Genomic DNA, 21126 nt, shown 5'->3' with positions numbered 1-21126 from the left:
CAAAACTCAATGAACATCTTTCTTGCTTATCAAGAGAAATGTTGGGGTGAGTTGTGGTCATAAATTGAGGACTTCCTGTATTATTTATTTTCGGTATATGCCGCCCAACTCATCCTAGCCTGGCCTAAAGGAGGAATTTATTTATTTTTTTTCCATTGATCGGCATTTTCTTAAACCTCTCCCACTGTGTTTTTGGTTTTCCTCAAGATTGATTGATTCATTATGTGTTGAGAAGTCATTTTCGACTCCTAGCAACCACATAAATAGATTTCCTGCATGACAACATCGTTTGAGAGCTACCAAAATATGCCTCATCCATCTCAAGTTCAGGAAAGGGGCAGCCAGAAGAGTGGGAGAAAGCAACATTTCTCAGCCTTGCCAACTTTAAGATGTGTGGACTTCGACTCCCAGAATTCCCCAGCCAATGTTTGTGGACTTCAACTCCCAGAATTCCCCAGCCAATGTTTGTGGACTTCAACTCCCAGAATCCCTCCACCAGCATGCCTGGCTTCGACTCACAGCATGGCTGGCTAAGGGATTCTGGGAATTGAAGTCCACACATCTTAAAGCTGTGACTGAGAAACACTGTTTTTTTTTTCCTTCTGTTCCGAGTGCATTTTTTAAAAAGACAATTTAAAAACAATTAAAGGCAATTTAACTCTCCCTCGACTCTCCAAGATCCTCCAGGCCTTGATCTCTCCAGAGAGTGGTACATTCACCAAGGGAGTTAGAGTAATCTTTGGAGGCCTGGATTGACCTGAGGGAAAAAGAAATAATGGCTTCCCTTTTGCAGCCACAGAAATATCGACAATGATTAAGCTCCTTACCTCTTGATTCAGGAAACAGTACAAAAAGGCAACGATGAAGCCCTAAAATAGGAGAAACACAGACGTTACTCGACCTCGCTCTCCATTTCTGTGGATATACAGGCGTTCCTCGACTTACGACCACAACGGAGCCCAAAATTTCCGTAGCTGAGCGAGACAGAAAATGAATTTTGCCCCATTTTACGACCTTTCTTGCCACGGATGTTAAGCGAATCACTTCAGTTGTTCAGTTGACAACACGGTTGTTAAGTGAATCTGACTTTCCCCTTTGACTTTGCTTGTCAGAAAATCGAGTTGCTTAGTGACATGATTCGCTTAGTGATAACAATGGTGGCAAAAAAAGATTGTAAAGCTCACTTAACAAAACTGGCTTGCTGAATAACATGAAGGTTTTGGTTAACTGTGTTACTAACTTTACCACTGCCATGATTCACTTAAAGAAAGTTAGCACCCATCGCCCTCCTAGAAGAATGAAATAGTTTAAGGTAAAGATAAAGGTTCCCGTCGCACATATGTGCTAGTTGTTCCCGACTCTAGGGGGCGCTGCTCATCTCTGTTTCAAAGCCGAAGAGCCAGCGCTGTCTGAAGACGTCTCTGTGGTCATGTGGCCAGCATGACTAAACGCCAAAGGTGCACAGAACGCTATTGCCTTCCCACCAAAGGTGGTCCCTATTTTTCTACTTGCATTTTTTACGTGCTTTCGAACTGCTAGGTTGGCAGAAGCTGGGACAAGTCACGGGAGCTCACTCTGTTACGCGGCACTAGGGATTCGAACCGACCTTTCGATCGACAAGCTCATAATATTTTAGGTAATATTTTAGGAAACATTAAAAAGGCAGAATATATTTCCCTGGATGAGAAAAGGGAAAACATGTTTTAAAGACCAAGCAGCTCCCTGCACCTCCTTTCAGATCCAGGGTGATGGGATTAAGACATGGCCCTCAGGACAGGATAGGATTAGCCCTCGACCCATCTAGCAACAGAACTTATCTATCTATCTATCTATCTATCTATCTATCTATCTATCTATCTACCTACCTATCTACCTACCTTTCTATCTATATCTATCTATCTACCTAGCTACCTTTCTATCTATATCTATATCTATCTATCTATCTATCTATCTATCTATCTATCTATCTATCCATCCATCCATCCATATCTATCTATCTATCTATCTATCTATCTATCTATCTATCTATCTATCAACAGAGCTCACCAGATGGCACCTGGGGAGATTGCATCACCCTGCAAGATTCAACCATGCCTGGGACTCAAGACAACCTACAAAGTTACCCCTGCATGGGAGTCTGACGACCAATCAGAATACAGGACCTTGCCACAGGAACAGGAAGCTCCAAGGCGGGGCCCAAAAGAGGGTATAAATCTTTCCCTCTTTCTCTTACCCATGTGCTCTATTGCTCAGGACCTCAAACCACGTGGTCCTGTCCACCATTAAACCAACTTTCCAAATAGCCTCCATGTTCCCAGTGTCTTTCTCCCCACTCGGAACTGAACCCAGGTGGACATTTCTTCCAACACAATTAACAACCGGGGCAAAAAAGGTTGTAAACCAGGATAAAACTCACTTAACAAGTTTCTCCCTTAGCAACAGAAGTTTTGGCTTAATTGTGGTCATATGTCAAGGACATCTCGCAGGGCTGACAAAGCTCATCCTCCCTTTTTTAAAATGCATCGCTAATAATAATAATAATAATAATAATAATAATAATAATAATAATAATAATAATAATAATAATAATAATAATAATAATAATATTGCTTTTTTTAGCAAGATGGCCCCCTTATCCTGCACAACAAACCTTCCAGTGGTACTTCACCTGAAAGGATCCAATGCACAACTCAAAGTAGAGACGGGCTCCCACGTGGCTGTATTCGGGCAGGAAGTTGAAGATGATGTAATGGGTTCCAAACAAGGGAATGAGAAGCAGGGTGGACTTAGAGAGGCGTCTAGGAAAGGGGTGAAGTGGGGTGGAGGGAAGAAAAAGCAGAGTTTACAGAACTGAAGGAACTCTTAAGTAGCAATGGCCACTAGAGGGCACTTGTGTACTCCATTGGAGTCAGCGTTGTCATCTCTATGGGGCCATCCCACATACAGTATTTATTGGACGAAGCAATGTTTTCTCTTTCTCTTTCTCTTTCTCCCTCCTTCCTTCCTTCCTTCCTTCCTTCCTTGTCTGTCTGTCTTTCTTTCTCGTTCCCCCTCCCTCCCTCCGTCTTTCTTTCTTTCCTTCTTTCCTTTTCTTTCTTTCTCTCTTTCTCTTTCTCTCTCCCCCTCCCTCCTTCCCTCCCTCCCTGTCTCTTTCTTCTTTCTTTCTTTCTCTTTTCCCTCCTTCTTTCTTTCTTTCCTTCCTTCTTTCTTTTTTCTTTCTTTCTCTTTCTCCCTCCCCCTCCCTCTCTCCTTCTTTCCATTCCTCCCTCCCTCCCTCCCTTTTTCTTTCTTTCTTTCCTTCCTTCCTTCTTTTTCTTTCTTTCTCTCTTTCTCTTTCTCCCTCCCCCTCCCTCTCTCCTTCCTTCCTTCCCTCCCTCCCTCTTTCTTTCTTTCTTTCCTTTCCTTCCTTCCTTCTTTTTCTTTTTTTCCCTCTTTCTCTTTCTCCCTCCCCTCCCTCTCCTTCCTTCCATCCCTCCTCCCTCTTTTTTTCTTTCTTTCTTTCTTTCTTTCTTTCTTTCTTTCCTTCTTTCCTTCTTTCTTTCTTTTTCTCTCCTTCCTTCCTTCCTTCCCTCCCTTTCTTTCCTTCCTTCCTTCCTTCCTTCTTTCTTTTTCTTTCTTTCTTTCTCTCTCCTTCCTTCCTTCCCTCCCCTCCAGCCAATCTTTAGATGGCAATGCCCACATTTCTTTATCGTCTCTTCTGTTCATCTTTATTTATTTATTCATATTGTGCATTGAAAACTCCTGATTGCACGCAGCGTGCTCTAAACTACAATTCGAACAAAAACAAAAGCACAGTAATATCGAATGAAATTGAAAATATAAGCACTTTTGTAAATTTCACTTTTCTTTCAAGTTTTCTTGTTCAAGAAAAGGATTTTTTTGGGTAGGGGGAGAAAGAATTTCCCAACCTGCTTTATAGCTGTTCCTGCACTGTCTTACCTGTATTGAAATGAGTTGTTCAAACTGATGTCCCTGGGATGCAGTTTTTTCATCAGGATTTGGACAATATTGATGAAAAGAATGAAATTGATCTGTTGGTGTAGAAGAAACAGAGAAAAAAGAGAATGTGCTGGTTGCAGAAATAACAGATGAAACTTCGCTTCTCAAAATTTGGCAACTTTAAGACACTGGACTTCAACTCCCACAATTCCCCAGTCAGCATGGCTGGCTGAAGAATTCTGGGAGTTGAAGTCCCACATTAAGACATGTGGACTTGTGAGACAGAGTGAAATAACAGTGACTAATAGAGTGTTTCTCAACCTTGACCATTTTAAGATGGGTGGACTACAACTCCCAGGATTCCCCAGCCAGCTTGGAATTGTGGGGACTGAAGTCTAGCGCTAATGGTGTTATGTAGTTTGGATAATGAAATGTCTAACAACCAAGCTCAGAGAGCACCAAATCTATCTCTCTTAAGCATGGAATCCTGGGAGTTGAAGTCCAGCTATCCTAAGCAAGGAATCCTGGGAGTTGAAGTCCAGCTATCCTAAGCAAGGAATCCTGGGAGCTGAAGTCTACATATTTTAAGTATGAAATCCCAGGAGTTGAAGTCCATATAAGCATGGCATTCTGGGAGTTGAAGTCCACTTATCTTAACCATGGAATTTTAGATGTTGAAGTCTATACATCTTAAAGTGACTAAGATTGAGAAACTCTGGACTAATGGATTGTCCTTGATCTGAATTTTCTGTCCCATTTTCCCTTCATTACGGTTATTCCAATTCTCAAACTATTTGTCGCTGGATATTTGTCAATAGACCAGGCTTATATTTCCCAATATCTCCTCAGCTCAACCCAGCTCTCTCTCCTGTGCGTGTATTTCTTTACAAGTAGTCCTCAACTTACGGCCACAGTTGGGGCCCAAATTTCCGTTTGCTAAAGCAAGAAGGTTGTAAAGTGACTCAAATCCAATTTTACGACCTTTTTTTTTCCGCCATGGTGGATAAGCCAATCGCTGCACTTAATCGTTGTTAAGTGAACTGCACAGTCATTAAGTGAATCAGGTTCTTCCCCCCCCCCCTGGAGTTTGCTTGGAAGCTAGCTGGGTAGGTCACAAATAGTGATCACATGACCCCAGGATGCTTCAACCGTCATAAACACTGGCCAAATTTCAAACACCTGGATTTTGATCACTTTACTATGGAGATGCTGTGGTGGGTTGTAAGTGTGAGGACTGGTCATAAGTTAATTTGTTCCGTGCCAGTGTAACTTCGATCAGTCACTAAATGAATGGTTGTAACTCAAGGACCACCAGTACCGAATTTATAGGCTTCCCACATCTGCCACAATTCTGAATAACCTCACAAATTAAGTTGCTTCGTTCTATATTCTTTCAGGCAGATGATTTCAACTCTATTGTTACGGCTACCATTTTGACTATTTTTTCACCCATATCTCCTTTCCCTCAGATACTTCTTCTAGATCTTTTCTTTTCCAGCAACTGGAACATTTGAGCCCAACATTTATGTTGCTAAGTGAGTGGTGCAGTGGCCTAGAGGTGGAGCTCTCGCCTCACAATCAGGAGGCTGTGAGTTCAATCCTAGGTAGCAGCAAATATTTCTCTCTCTCGGCACAATTTGCTGCGAACACTGCATTGGTGACAGGAAGGGCATCCGGCTAGTAAACACTCAGCTCCATTCAGTTACCCTGCGCTCCACCCCGATATAAGGGATTATGGGGTCATTAAAAGACCACCACCACCAACAACAAAAAATGTTGCTAAGTCACTTTTTTTCAGTGCCATTGTAACTTCGAACGGTCACTAAGCAGACTGTTGTCAGTGTATTTTAAAATTAAGAATTACTTCTTTGCCGTTTTTACACCTATCAAAAAGGAAGGGGCGCTGATGACAAGGCTGCGGCCGCCATTTTGACTTTTTTGACTTTCCTTCAGAGAACACTGGGCCATCAGCACCATATGTCTTTTGCTCATATATATTGGTAGCAAAACCAGTTGCCATTCCTACCACTGACATAAAGGAAACTGGAAACCAGATACACACCGCCACAGAGACCATGATGGGGCCTTGGATAATCCACCAGTAAGGGGAATCTTGGTTTGTGTCCCAGCACCTGGAGAGGGAGAGAGAGAGAGAAAGAGAGAGAGAGCCATGATGGTTAATGCTTATATATATATTAATATTTAATTTATTATATAAATATATATTTATATAAATATAAATGTATTATATAATATATATATTTAATTATATATATATAATATTTATATATTAAAATATCTGTTAATATTAGATTTTCCTCCCTTTCCCTTGGCTTTGTTTTCGGAGGGACTGCGGTTTTTCTGAGGGCATCAGATTGGAGGAAGGATCGCCGTTCATATCCACACAATTTTGAGGACGTTTTGTAGAATATCACCGTAACGAGCATCGTCACAAATCTGATTATTGTGACTACTACTCCTGAGGTGATTAACTATTTATTTATTTATTATTTATTAGTTCGATTTATATATGCCGCCCTTCTCAGGAGACTCAGGGCGGCTTACAATGCATTAAGCAAACTAGAAGATGCAATCTACAACTTTCCTGACAGTGAGAACAATTAATCAGTGGAACGTTTTCTCTCCGGAAGCCGTGGCTGCTCCATCGTTGGAGATTTTCAAAGATGAGACTGGACAGCCACTGGTCTGAACTGGTATAGGGTTGTGATGGCGAATCTACAGCATGCCTGCCACGCGTGGCACACAGAGCTCTCTCTGCGGGCACGCCAGCTGTCGGCCCAGCCCAGCTCCACCGTGCATGCACACGGACCTCCCGCAGGCCAGTTGGTCTTCAGGTCTCTGCCGTGCATGCACGGAGGGGGAGGGGGGCACATGTGGGGATGTACATGCAAATGCGTGGGGGCGGGCCACATGCAAGGGGGCGTTCGCATTGCATTTTGAGGGTTCGCGGCCAGCTGGTCTTCAGGTCTCCGCCATGCATGCGTGCGGAGTGGGGGCATGCGGGGGATGCATGCGCAAATGCGTGGGGGAGCTGACGCATGCATGGGGGCCATTTGCATTGCATTTTGGGGGGGGCGTGTTTTGAACTTAGAAGGCCTCTTGCACCAACCTGGAAGCCAAAACAGGGTGAGGGGTTGCAGGCTGCATGCACAGGTGGGTTCACGTTGTATTTTGGGGTTTTGTGCGTGCATTTGCACGCGCACACTTTTGGCATCAGCCAAAGGTTAGCCATCACTGGTATAGGGTTTCCTGCCTGAGCAGGGGGGTGGACTAGAAGACCTCCAGGGACCCTTTCATCTCTGTTAAATTGTTATTTTATCCCACATACAGTATGATTTTACTGAATAAAAGTTTTGTCAAGAACTTGAAAAGTACATGTGAATTTTGTTAAATTGGAAGTGCCTGGGCTTTGAATGGCCAGGGGTGCTCGCCGATTTTAATTTTGACTTTGGAACACAGGTATAGTCCTCGGTTTACAGCCACAATTGTCCCCGAAATTTCCGTGAGCTAAGTGAGACATTTGTTAAATGAGTCTCGCCCCAGTTTATGACCTCTTGTTTCTTGCCACAGCTGTTAAGTGAATCGCTGCGGTTGTTAAGTTAGCCACACGGTTGTTAAGTGAATCCGGCTTCCCCATTGGTTCTGCTTATCCGACGGTCGCCAAAGGGGATCATGGGACCGTGCAACTGTCATAAATATGAGTCAGTTGCCAATCGCCCGGATTTTGATCATGTAACTAACCATGGAGGTGTCAGGGGTGGGTTCTAAATTTTTTTACTACTGGTTCTGTGGGCGTGGCTTATTTTGTGGGCGTGGCTTGATGGTCATGTGACAATTCTTTAGGATTTAGCAGAGGTACTGGTCTACCAGGCTTTTAACTGCTTGCAGAGCTGTACCGGTCTACCCATTTATTTTTGGAGGCACCGGTCTACTCATTTGTTTTTGCAGGCACCGGTCTACTCATTTGTTTTTGGAGGCACCTGTGTACCCATTTGTTTTTGGAGGCACCGGTCTACTCATTTGTTTTTGCAGGCACCGGTCTACTCATTTGTTTTTGGAGGCACCTGTGTACCCATTTGTTTTTGGAGGCACTGGTCTACTCATTTGTTTTTGGAGGCACCAGTCTACTCATTTATTTTTGGAGGCACCTGTGTACCCATTTGTTTTTGGAGGCACTGGTCTACTCATTTGTTTTTGGAGGCACCAGTCTACTCATTTATTTTTGGAGGCACCTGTGTACCCATTTGTTTTTGGAGGCACTGGTCTACTCATTTATTTTTGGAGGCACCAGTCTACCCATTTATTTTTGGAGGCACCGGTCTACTCATTTGTTTTTGCAGGCACCGGTCTACTCATTTGTTTTTGGAGGCACCTGTGTACCCATTTGTTTTTGGAGGCACCGGTCTACTCATTTGTTTTTGCAGGCACCGGTCTACTCATTTGTTTTTGGAGGCACCTGTGTACCCATTTGTTTTTGGAGGCACCGGTCTACTCATTTGTTTTTGCAGGCACCGGTCTACTCATTTGTTTTTGGAGGCACCTGTGTACCCATTTGTTTTTGGAGGCACTGGTCTACTCATTTGTTTTTGGAGGCACCAGTCTACTCATTTATTTTTGCAGGCACCAGTCTACTCATTTGTTTTTGCAGGCACCAGTCTACTCATTTGTTTTTGCAGGCACCAGTCTACTCATTTGTTTTTGGAGGCACCTGTGTACCCATTTGTTTTTGGAGGCACCGGTCTACTCATTTATTTTTGGAGGCACCAGTCTACTCATTTGTTTTTGCAGGCACCGGTCTACCACCACACTGCCTTTTTAACACTGATCAGCTGTAGGGCGGCCCTTGGAAGCCCCGCGGCAAGAGTTTAAACAATTTTTTTCCTTCTAGCCAATCAGCTGGGACTCAGGAGGCAGCAATAGATTGGGGGTGGGGCCAAATAAAAGGTAAGAATAACGCGGGGGGGGCAGTTCCCAAACAAAGAGAACCGGTTCAGTGACATCATATCATCACCGCTACCGGCTTGGCCGAACCGGGCGGAACCAGAAGGAACCCACCATTAACACACATACACAACACACAAACTTTGCAGCAATGTGAGAAAAAGGTCAGCCTTACAAAATGTCTTCAAAATACACTTTCAGAAATATCCACAGGGTGGTGAAGAATGTCGGGGAACCTTGAAAAGAAAGAGAAAAGAGAATTTGTGAATGCATTCAACTCTGCCAAGGGCTGCCCTCCCCTCTCCTCCCGGGGATTCACAAAACAACCCGGAATTTGCAGCAGGAGTGGGAGAAAAAAGGAGAGAGAGAAAAGAAAAATCGATATTCTACATTTAGCTTTTACAAATTGCAGTGAAACGTCCCCAGGACTAGCTAGAGCCAACCATCCAGTTAGTTCATCAAACAGAGATGGCTTTGTAGAAAACACGGGTAGACCTCCACTTACGACCGTTCGTTTAGTGACTGCCCTAAGTTACGACAGCACTGGAAAAAGGGACATCCTCATAGTCATGTGATTAAAATTCAGACGCTTGGCAACTGATTCGTATTTATGACAGTCGTAGTGTCCCAGGGTTAGGTGATTCTAATGGTGGGGTCCTTGGTGTTCTCTTTTTTCTTTTTCTTTCTTTCTTTCTTTCTCTCTTTCTTTCTATCTCCCTCTCTCTCTTTCTTTCTCTTCTTTCTTTCCTTCCTTCCTTTCTTTTTTCTTTTTGTCTTGTTTTCTTTCTTTCTCTTTTTCTCCTCTTTCTTTCTTTCTCTCTCTTTCTTCCTCTCTTCTTTCTTTCCTTCCTTCCTTTTTTCTTTCTCTTGTTCTTTCTTTTTCTCTCTTTTTTTCTTTCTTTCTCTCTCTCTTTCCTTCTCTTTCTTTCTCTCTCTCTTCCTTTCTCTTTCTTTCTCTCTCTCGCTCCCCATTCTTTCCTTCCTTCCTTTCTTGTTTTCTTTCTCTCCCCCCTCTCCTCTCTTTCTCGAACATCTTAACTGCCCATCTCCATCATACACTTTGAGCTTGTTTGTCTGAGTTGATAATTCCTTGATTAGGGGTATTGTTCACAGGTAAAGAGTAGCATGTGTGTGAATATACCCCCATTTTCTGCAGCTTTTTTTTTTTTAAAAAAAAAGTTCATAGTTTGAGCTAAGCAGAAGCAAATTAAAATGATGTGCTTGGAAAAAAACTGTGAACGTTTTAAAGATAGATCTATCTGTTCCTGCAACTCCACAAGGTAATGCAAAAATATGGATTTCATATGCTGAAGCTCAACTAGAGAAAGCTATTTTTGCCCGTGAGTGGAAATGGTTGTTAGAACGTGTTCTGTCTCCCTTGGTTGAATGGCTAAAGGGGGAAAGAGAGATAATTCTATACGCATCACATTGAGTTTGTTTATGTGTATCCCGCCTTTATTATGTTTACAAACAGCTCAAGGTGGCAAACATATCCAACACATCTTCCTCCACATATTTTCCCCACAACAACAACTCTACTGGGTGGGGTGGGCCGAGAGAAAGGAACTGAGCCAAAGTCGCTCAGTTGGCTTTTTTTAAAGGTGCGACTAAAATCACCCAGTTAAGGCGGGACTAGAACTCCCAGTCGCCTGGTGATTGGCCCAAAGTCACATGGCTGGCTTTTATGCCTAAGGCGGGACTAGAACTCCCAGTCTCCTGGCGATTGGTCCAACGTCACCCAACCGGCTTTCCTCTCACTTTCTAGCCAGGTTCCTTACTGGTTATCCTATATCGGTGATGGCTAACCTTTTTGCCGTCGCGTGCCAAAAGTGGGGGGAACGCAGGGGGTTTGTGCACGTGTGTGCCTACAACCATAATTCAATGCGCCCTGTCTCCCCGCACATGTGTGACCCCATCCCTGTGCTCCCCCCGCTTTTGGCACGCTGGGCCCGATAAGCCTGTTTTTCACCCTCCCCAGGCTCCAGAGGCTTTCTAGGAGCCTGAGGAGGGTGAAAACTGCCTTCCCCATCCCTCCGAAGGCCTTCTGGAGGCTGGAAACAGCCTCTTTCCTGATTTCCGGTGGGCCCGGAAGGGCCAAAAATCAGGTGGCCGGCGTGCGCATGCGTGCTGGAGCTGAGCTAGGGCAACACTCGCGTGCCCACAGATACGGCTCTGCGTGCCCACAGAAACGGCTCTGCGTGCCACCTGTAGCACCCGTGCCATAGGTTCGCCATCATGGTCCTATATCATGCTAATGATATTCCTTCAGTGTTAGTGGTTTAATCCAGTGATGAAATCCAAATTTTTTTACTACTGGTTCTGTGGGCGTGGCTTGGTGGGTGTGGTGTTGCTTGGTGGGAGTGGCAGGAGAAGGATACTGCAAAATCCCCATTCCCTCCCCACTCCTGGAGTAAGGATATTGCAAAATCTCCATTCCTACCCCACTCTGGGGCCAGCCAGAGGTGGCATTTGCTGGTTCTCCGAACTACTTAAAATTTCCGCTACCGGTTCGTCAGAACCTGCTGGATTTCACCCCTGGTTTAATCCCATCACTTAAAAAACCAAAACAAGACACAAGGGAAGAAAGTGGGTCAGCCTGACTTACCCCATCCAAAGAAGACAAGCCACCAGTAGAATTTCTTTCCTTGGGGGAAGGAAGAGAGGAGCAGGTAGTTGAGGTACAGAGCTTCTACTAAGAGCCACATGAAGTTGGCCATGGTGAAAAAGTTAAGGAAGACCACCGAGATCTTACATCCGGCCTGTGGAAGAAGCAAGGAAACATCTCAAGGAAAATTCTCATTGGCGTGGTTCACTCAGAACAAATCCTATCTCTAAACATCTTGGGAAAGGAAACCTGGCAGGAATAGCCCCCCAACATCCCAGACGATGAGCTCAAGAAAGATCTAGCAAAATGAAATTCAGTGGTGAGGAAAAAATAAGGTTCTAAGAGCAACAAAGAGGATTAGGATACTGAAGGCTGAAACCAGTGGTGGGTTCCTCCCGGTTTAGTCCGGTTCGGCCGAACCGGTAGCGGTGACGATATGATGTCATCGAACCGGTTCTTCCCCCCCCGCCTGCCCACCCCCCACGTTATTCTTACCTTTTATTTGGCCCCACCCCCAATCTATTGCTGCCTCCTGAGTCCCAGCTGATGACTAGAGGGAAAAAAAACTGTTTAAACTCTTGCCGCGGGGCTTCCAAGGGCCGCCCTACAGCTGATCAGTGTTAAAAGCAAACAAATGAGTCGGGTCGTAAGTGCAAGGACTGGTCGTAAGTGCGAGGACCTTCCAGAAATGACTCTGACCAGCTAGCCACGCCCACCTAGTCACATGACCTACAAGCCACGCCCACAAAATAAGCCACGCCCACAGAACCGGTAGTAAAAAAATTTAGAACCCACCCCTGCCTGAAACCTATGAAGAACGGTTGCAGGAATTTTGGTATGTCTAGTTTGATGAAAAGAAGGACTAGGGGAGACATGATGGCAGTCCTCCAATATCTCAGGGGCTTCCACAAAGAAGAGGGAGTCAAGCTATTCTCCAAAGCACCTGAAGGCCAGAAGAAGGAATAATGGTTGGACACTAATCAAGGAGAGAACCAATCTAGAATGAAGGAGAAATTCAATGAGAACAATTAACCAGTGAAACGGCTTCCCTTCAGGAGTTTTGGGCGCTCCATCACTGGAAGTTTTCAAGAAGAGATTGGACAGCCATTTGTCTGAAATGGCCTAGGATCTCCTGCTTGGGCAGGAGGTGGGGTTGGACTAGATGACCTACAAGGTCCCTTCCAACTCTGTTATTCTGTTCCGTTCGATGAATCAAAGTCATCCGTACCACCCAACCTTGAAGGATCTACGCAAAGTTATTTTCCCCACTGGATTTGGGCAACTTTGAGAAACTCTCAAAAGCCCAGAAGATGCAGATAACTCTCTGAAGACAAGGGAAGATTGCAAAGGAGGCAGAAAAATATGAGTAGAGAGCTACGTGCGGTTTGCTTGTAACGCTACTCGCTCAACATGTCCATTCCTGGTGTATTCAATCAATGCCGTCAAGTGGATTCCCCTGACATTTAGTTGAGAGCTTCCTTTTGTTACGACACAAACACTGGAGGTGAGTTTTGTGTCCGAAATGGCACCATTCCTCGCCGCCTGAAAGTAACTTTCATCTTTATATTGCCTTTGAGAGCTTTCTCAAGTGTTTTGAGAGCTTCCAGAGTAGATATCAACCTTCGTCTCCCAGCCGAGGGCCAGACGTGGCCTGGACTAATGCACAAGGGGCCGTGTTTCTAATCCTGGATGAACTAGAAGTCAACCTCAACTCGATTATCCTTCTGCTGCTTCCTTCAGACATTGTAATTCTGTGGTAGGACTCCGCAGGATGGGAGAAGGCCTAAATAACTGGGAAAGATGCATTTTGTATCCCAGCTGCCCATAAATAGTCTTCGACTTATGACCACAACTGAGCCCAAAATTTCCATTGCTAAGTGAGTCCGTGGTTGAGTGAGTTTTGCCCGATTTTATGATCTTTCCTGCCACTGTTGTTAAGTGGATCCTTGCAGTTGTTAAGCCAGTCACTAGGTTGTTAAGTGAATCTGGTTTCCGCATCGACTTTGCTTGTCAGAAGGTCGCAAAAGGGGAACATATGATCGCAGGACGCTGCGACAGTCATAAACATGAGCCAGCTCCCAAGCCTCTGAATTTTGATCACGTGACCATGGGGAGGCTGCAACGGTCGTAAGTGTGGAAAATGGCCATAAGCCACTTTTTTTCAGTCCCTTTGTAACTTCAAATGGTCACTAAATGAACGGTTATAAGTCGAAGACTACCTTACACTTAGGCAAGAAAAACCAAAGGGACACCTATAGACTGGGGGAAACCAGGATTAGTAGCAGTGACTGTGAAAGGGATCTTGGAGTCTTAGTGGACAACCAGCTAAATAGGAGCCATCCGTGTGCCAAAAAAGCCAATGCCATCCTAAACTGCATTAACAGAGGGATACAATCAAGATCAAGGAAGGTACTAATACCACTCTGTAAGGCCTTAGTAAGGCCACACCCAGAATTCTGCATCCAGTTTTGGTCACCACAGTATAAAAAAGATGTTGAGACTCTAGGAAAAGTGCAGAGAAGAGCAACCTGGTTGATTAGGGGACTGGAGACTAAAATGTATGAAGAAGGGTTACAAGAACTGGGCATCATGGCTAGTCTAGTGAAGTGAAGGACCAGGGAAGACATGATAGCAGTCTTCCAATATTTGAGGGGCTGCCACAGAGAGGAAGGGGTCAAGCTATTTCCCAAAGCACCTGAAGGCCAGACAAGGAATAATGGATGGAAACTGAACAAGGAGACATTCAACCTGGAAGTAAGGAGGAATTTCCTGACAGTGAGAGCAATCAACCAAGGGAACAGAAGTTGCCTTCAGAAGTTGTGGGAGCTTCATCACTGGAGGATTTCAAGAAGAGTCTGGATAGTCACTTATCTGAGATGGTCTAGGTTCTCCTGCTTGAACATTGGACTAAAAGACCTCCAAGGTCCTTCCCAGCTCTATTCTATTCTATTCTATTCTATTCTATTCTATTCTATTCTATTCTATTCTATTCTATTCTATTCTATTCTATTCTACTCTACTCTACTCTACTCTACTCTATTATTCTACTCTACTCTACTCTACTCTACTCTACTCTATTCTATTATTCTACTCTACTCTACTCTACTCTACTCTACTCTACTCTACTCTACTCTACTCTACTCTACTCTACTCTACTCTACTCTATTCTATTCTATTCTATTCTATTCTCAAAGCACCCGAGGGCAGGACAAGAAGCAACGGGTGGAAACTAATCAAGGAAAGAAACAACCTGGAACTAAGGAGAAATTTCCTGACAGTGAGAACAATTAACCAATGGAACAGCTTGCCTCCAGAAGTTCTCGTTGCTCCATCACTGGAGGTGATATCCCATCAAAAATAGACCATTTGATCAGGATGATATAAGTTCTCCCACCTTGAGCAGTGAGGTTGGACTAGAAGATCTCCAAAGCTCCCTCAGGCCCTAGGATTCTATGAACCCTCTTCTTTTCACTCCCATACCGTGGAGAAGGTGCAGTAATCACTCCCTTCACCGTCCAGGAGGACCGCGTCCTTGATGAAGATCGCAATGGCCTTCAAGATGAAGGTAGAGAAAAGGTGGACATGGATGTAGTTCCTGGGGCATCGGAGTCTCCTGCAGGAAGAGAGAAGATATACTAGGCTGATGGGAATCCATAAGGGTCAATCCAACTTATGTCCCCTAAAGCATTGCAGGGAGTCCTCGACTTACAACCACAACTGAGCCACAAACTTCCATTGCTAAGTAAGGCAGTTGTTAGGTGAGTTTTGCTCCGTAGTACAACCTTTCTTGCCCCAGGTTATTAAGTGAATCAGATAAAGTTGTTAAGTGAGTCACGTGGTTGTTAAGGGAATCTGGCTTCCCCATTGACTTTGCTTGACAGAAAGTCACAAAAAGGGACCGTGTGACACTGCGGCTGTCATAAATATGAACCAGTTGCCACACCTCTGAATTTTGATCATGTGACTATGGGGATCCTGCAACGGTTGTAAGTGTGAAAAACGGTCATAAGTCCCTTTTTTCAGTGCCATTGTAAGTTTGAACGGTCACTGTATGAATGGTTGTAAGTCAAGGACTACCTGTAGTACTATGAGACGTGGTGACGCAGTGGTTAGAGTGCAGTACTGCAGGCTACTTCTGCTGACTGCCGGCTGCCTACAATTTGGTGGATCGAATCTCACCAGGCTGAAGGTTGACTCGGCCTTCCCTCCTTTCAAGGTGGGTAAAATGAGGACCCAGATTGTTGGGGGCAAAAAGCCTCTGATGATTGCGCTGCTTAGCTGGGCAATGGGGGGGAGGCAGGGATTTTTGCTACCGGTTCTCCGACCCACCTGCCTTCATCGCTACCGGATCGGGCGATCCGGTCCGAACCGGGAGCATTTCACCCCTGCTTGGAAGAATCAAAGAAGTAAATTGATTGCACTAAAGTTCTAAAGGTAGAACTTTCATGCAATAAATATATTTGTCAAGAAATAATGATGGTTGTGGAGGAAGCTGGAATTGTGGATAATTGCATCCCGAGCATCTGAGGGAATCTTTTTTGAACTTAACCGTAGGTCAAGGAGTACCTTTATTCACCGGCAGAATGGAAATAAGTGCATGGCTCAGCCCCACAGATTTGTTGCAGCAAGTGCAGCACTCATATTGTAACCCTTTGCAATAAATGTCGAACACACAACTGAAATGGGTTGGGAGGAAGATATATTTCCTATGGTGAGACATATGCCACTAATGAGAGACAGTTTGGTCTAGTGGTTAAAGACCCAGGGTAGAAACTGGGAGATTGTGACTTCTAGTCCTGCCTTAAGCAAGAAAGCTGGCTGGATGACTTTGGGCCAGTCACAGGTTGATCGTGAGTTCTAGTCCCACTTTAGGCATGAAAAACAGCTAGGTGACCTTGGGCCAATCACCAGGAGATGGTGAGTTCTAGTCCCGCCTTAGGCATGAAAGCTGTCAGGGTGACTTTGGACTAATCACCAGGAGATGGTGAGTTCTAGTCCCGCCTTAGGCATGAAAGCTGTCAGGGTGACTTTGGACTAATCACCAGGAGATGGTGAGTTCTAGTCCAACTTTAGGCATGAAAACCAGCTAGGTGACTTTGGACTAATCACCAGGAGATGGTGAGTTCTAGTCCAACTTTAGGCATGAAAACCAGCTAGGTGACTTTGGACTAATCACCAGGAGATGGTGAGTTCTAGTCCCACTTTAGGCATGAAAACCAGCTAGGTGACTTTGGACTAATCACCAGGAGATGGTGAGTTCTAGTCCAACTTTAGGCATGAAAACCAGCTAGGTGACTTTGGACCAATCACCAGGAGATGGTGAGTTCTAGTCCCACTTTAGGCATGAAAGCTGTCAGGGTGACTTTGGGCCAATCACCAAGAGGCGGTGAGTTCAAGACCCACAACAACAGCAACAACAACAATAATAATAATGAGGAAGAGGAGGATGTAAATATTGTCCTGAGTTTTACTTCCAGGATCCTGGAAACCTACATACCTGCATGCAAGGAGGACAACGATTGCGATGGCAAGAGAGACAGCTGAGATGCTGTATCCCACAGTGTAGATGATTTGGATCGTTGAGAAGAAAGAAAGCTGGAATGAAAAGGAAATCAGATGTTTATCTGGGGTTGTCTTGAGTTCCTTTCTCACGCTTCCCTCTCTCTCCAGGCTGTTTCTCCTACAAGATCCCTTCTTGACATCTCATCCAGGACTTCCTAATTGCTCAAGCTTAGCTCTATTTTCTTTAACCTGGGTGGAATGAGAGCCACAGAGAAAGCCAGAAAAGAGAGGATAATCTAGCAGTGCCCAAGCGGTATAATCTGGTATCGGGCCTTGCGACTTGCAAGTGCGTGCAATGTGATGGGTGTGCACCACTGGTTGAAATCCAATTTTTTTTACTATTGGTTCTGTGGGCGTGGCTTGGTGGCATGGTGTGGCTTGGTGGGCGTGGCAGGGAAAGCATACTGCAAAATCCCCATTCCCACCCCACTCCAGGGGAAGGATACTGCAAAATCCCCATTCCTGGGGAAAGGATACTGCAAAATCCCCATTCCCACCCCACTCCAGGGGAAGGATACTGCAAAATCTCCAATCCCTCCCCACTCCAGGGGAAGGATACTGCAAAATCTCCAATCCCTCCCCATTCCTGCGGGAAGGATACTGTAAAATCCCCATTCCCACCCCACTCCTGGGCGAAGGATACTGCAAAATCTCCAATCCCTCCCCATTCCTGCGGGAAGGATACTGTAAAATCCTCATTCCTACCCCACTCCTGGGCGAAGGATACTGCAAAATCCCCATTCCCACCCCACTCCTGGGGAAAGGATACTGCAAAATCCCCATTCTCACCCCACTCCTGGGGGAAGGATACTGCAAAATCCCCACTCCCACCCCACTCCTGGGGGAAGGACACTGCAAAATCCCCATTCCCTCCCCACTCCTGGGAGAAGGATACTGCAAAATCCCCACTCCCACCCCACTCCTGGGGGAAGGACACTGCAAAATTCCCATTCCCTCCCCACTTCGGGGCCAGCCAGAGGTGATATTTGCCAGTTCTCCAAACTACTCAAAATTTCCGCTACCGGTTCTCCAGAACCTGTCAGAACCTGCTGGATTTCATCCCTGGGGTGCACACCTGTCCCTTACATAAATGGAGGTGCTTGTGTGAATTCATGTGCCTGCTGCTTCCACACAGCCATCCCCTCTCCTCCCCACACCCACTTCCGGTCCGCAAAGCCAGAAAGATTGGAGACCCCCCTGGGATAATCCCATACTTTTTGCATCTGTAACTCCCATGAGCCCCCACCCCCCAAGGATGGGACTCCCCCTTCAAGGTTACACACAGTATGAGTGTTAAATCCCCACTGCAGCTCTTTCACACACTTTGGGATTTGCCTGAAATTGGAGTCACAAGTTTGCGACCAAGCGGTGTTACTCCATAAGGTCACGAAATGGCCACGGAGAGAAATCAAGGATAGATTGTTCCCCGCTTCAAGATCATATCGGTCACCCTATTCTCAGTTTTAGTTAGCTGAAGCACAGAGATACCAAGCAAACCTTGATTTGTGGTTTGGTCCTTGGTGCTCTCTGAGCTTCATAGTTTTCCTGCAGACGTCTCATGACCCATTTAAGGAACTTTACCAGTTCAAGAGCCCTGGAGGCGCAGCAGACTAAAGCACTGTTATTAACATCAGCTGCCTGCAATTACTGCAAGTTCAAATCTCACCAGGCTCAAGGTTGACTCAGCCTTCCATCCTTTCGAGGTAGGTAAAATGAGGATCCGGATTGTGGGGGCAATAAACTGACTTTGTATAAAAAAAGAATACCGCTTAGGGTGGGCCAAAAGCCCTACTAAGCAGGTTTATACAAAAGTATGAAGGCTATTGCTTAACGCATTGTAAGCCGCCCTGAGTCTCCAGAGAAGGGCGGCATATAAATAAAATTTAAAAATTAAATTATTTTTTTTTTTAAAAAAAGGGAATGGAGTTTGCAGGGAGGAGGATGTTACCTAATTGGGTCATGAAATATCTGCAAGAAAACAACCAAGATCAGAGAGCATCAAGGACCCCACAATCTCCACCTCCTCCTCCTCCTCCTCTCCACAAACCCAACTTCCTTCTAGCATTGATGATGTTACCTAGTTAGGTCAAGAAATGCCTGCAAGAAAACCCCCAAATTCAGAGAGCACCAAGTCCAAGAACCCCATAGTCCTTTTTTTCTTCTTCTACCTCCTCCTCCTCTTCCTCCTCCTCCTCCTTTCCCCTGCAAACCCCCTCCCTTCTAGCAGTGATGGTATTACCCAGTGGTGAAATCCATTTTTTTTTTTACTACCGGTTCTGTGGGCATGGCTTGGTGGGCGTGGCTTGGTGGGCATAGCAGGGGAAGGATACTGCAAAATCCCCATTCCCTCCCCACTCCTGGGGGAAAGATGTTGCAAAATCCCCATTCCCACCCCACTCTGGGGCCAGCCAGAGGTGGTATTTGCCGGTTCTCCGAACTACTCAAAATTTCCGCTACCGGTTCTCCAGAACCTGTCAGAACCTGCTGGATTTCATCCCTGGTGTTACCTAGTTGGGTCATTAAACTTCTTCAAGAAAACAACCAAGCTCAGAGAGCAATAAGGACCCTTACAGTCCTCCTCCTCCTCCCTGTAACTCCCCTCCTTTTAGCACTGATGATGTTACCTAATAGGGTCATGAAAGGCCTACAAGAAAACCCCCAAGCTCAGAGATCATCAAGAACCCCATAGTCGTCGTCCTCCTCCTCCTCCTCCTCCTCCTCCTCCCAAACCCCCCTCCCTTCTAGCACTGATGGTGTTACCTAATAGGGACATGAAACATCTGTAAGAAAAGCCACCGAGCTTAGAGAGCCCCAAGGACCCCCGCAATTCAACCCTGAGCTGCAGGTACCCCCTTCTCTCCGTGACTGACGGGGGAGATGGGTGTTTATCTCAATTCATCCTAATCTCATGACAGCCTTCTTCTCCTTCCCCACTTCTCTCTTCAGGATGTTGACAGCTTGACGGCGGGGTCCCTACAATTAATGCCAGCACCACACAATTGGCGCGTTAAGGACATGGAAAATAATGAGCATTGAGAGGGTTGCCTGGTTGTGTCCAATTATTAAAGGAAGTCCAGACGAATCTGCTGTTCGCAGAGGCGTCGAAAGAGACCCTTCACTCAAACCCCCATCGAGGTCAAGCACCACTCTGAAGATTGTGGAGTCCTGCTGTTCACCATTGAAAAGCGAGGAGGGGCAGGCGGGAGCAGCTTAACACGGCATCTCTCCGCCATTTGTAGTGACATACATACGAGTCGATCATCCCACAGAGGCGATGCTCTGCTCGCCTTTGAAATTCTATTTTCGGTCCTGTGAATTGAAATACCCACCTCAAGAGAACTTCACCTAAATCCCGAATCCGCTGGCGCCAATTATTTTAACCCAGTTTGAAAGGGGAAAAAAACAACAACACAGAAAACAAAAAAAAAACCACCCAGGCAGCAGAACATCTCCACTCGACGCTAAAATACAGATAGTCCTTGATTTACGACCACAGTCGAGCCCCAAATTTCTGCTGCTAAGTGAGGCAGTACTTTTAAGTGAGCTGTGGCCCTGTTTTTTTGGTTTTTTTGGACGTTGTTGTTCAGCGAATCACACTGAGGTCTACGGCTTCCGTCGTTGATTTTGCTTGTGATCTGTGAACGTTATGAAGGGGTGAGCACATGACCCTCAACGTACGACCACAATTGAGCCCAAAATATCTGTCGCTAAGCGAGACAGTTGTTAAGTGAGTTTTGCCCCAATTTATGACCTGTCTTGCCACAATTATTCAGTGAATCGCTGCAGCTGTTAAGATAGTAAGACGGTTGTTAAGTGAATTTGGCTTCCCACATTGACTTTGCTTGTCAGAAGTTCGCATGTATGTATGAGTATGTATGTGAGATCTCCGGTCACACAGCCCAGTTCCAAATAGGCAAGGTCCCGGTAGAGGGCCGTGGCCCGGGAGTTGGGGACCCCTGGTGTAGAATGAAGAGAGATCAATTTTCTACAAAATGGCACTCACACCACCAATGGGATTTCACCACAGGGCTCTGGACTTAGGCTGCCAACTTGTAGCA

General features: G+C 45.5%; 1 protein-coding gene across 1 annotated transcript in view; it reads right to left on the bottom strand.

Moving 5' to 3' along the window:
- GHRHR (growth hormone releasing hormone receptor) overlaps positions 1–21126 on the bottom strand; it is a 36949-nt gene that overhangs the window by 5077 nt on the left and 10746 nt on the right. The window contains exons 5-12 of the mRNA XM_060683211.2: positions 17004–17101; positions 14987–15119; positions 11507–11660; positions 9077–9137; positions 6002–6071; positions 3940–4031; positions 2669–2798; positions 828–869 (exon numbers count right to left, since the gene is read on the bottom strand). Coding sequence (XP_060539194.2) covers positions 828–869; positions 2669–2798; positions 3940–4031; positions 6002–6071; positions 9077–9137; positions 11507–11660; positions 14987–15119; positions 17004–17101 — 780 coding nt within the window. The remainder of the gene's footprint in view (positions 1–827; positions 870–2668; positions 2799–3939; positions 4032–6001; positions 6072–9076; positions 9138–11506; positions 11661–14986; positions 15120–17003; positions 17102–21126) is intronic.

The sequence above is a fragment of the Pantherophis guttatus genome, chromosome 4 (genome assembly GCF_059756535.1).
Source record: "Pantherophis guttatus breed Tessera chromosome 4, ASM5975653v1, whole genome shotgun sequence".
Taxonomy (NCBI): domain Eukaryota; kingdom Metazoa; phylum Chordata; class Lepidosauria; order Squamata; family Colubridae; genus Pantherophis; species Pantherophis guttatus.
The sequence above is the reverse complement of the archived record's forward strand: the minus strand, read 5'-3'. Positions and strand labels throughout refer to the sequence as shown.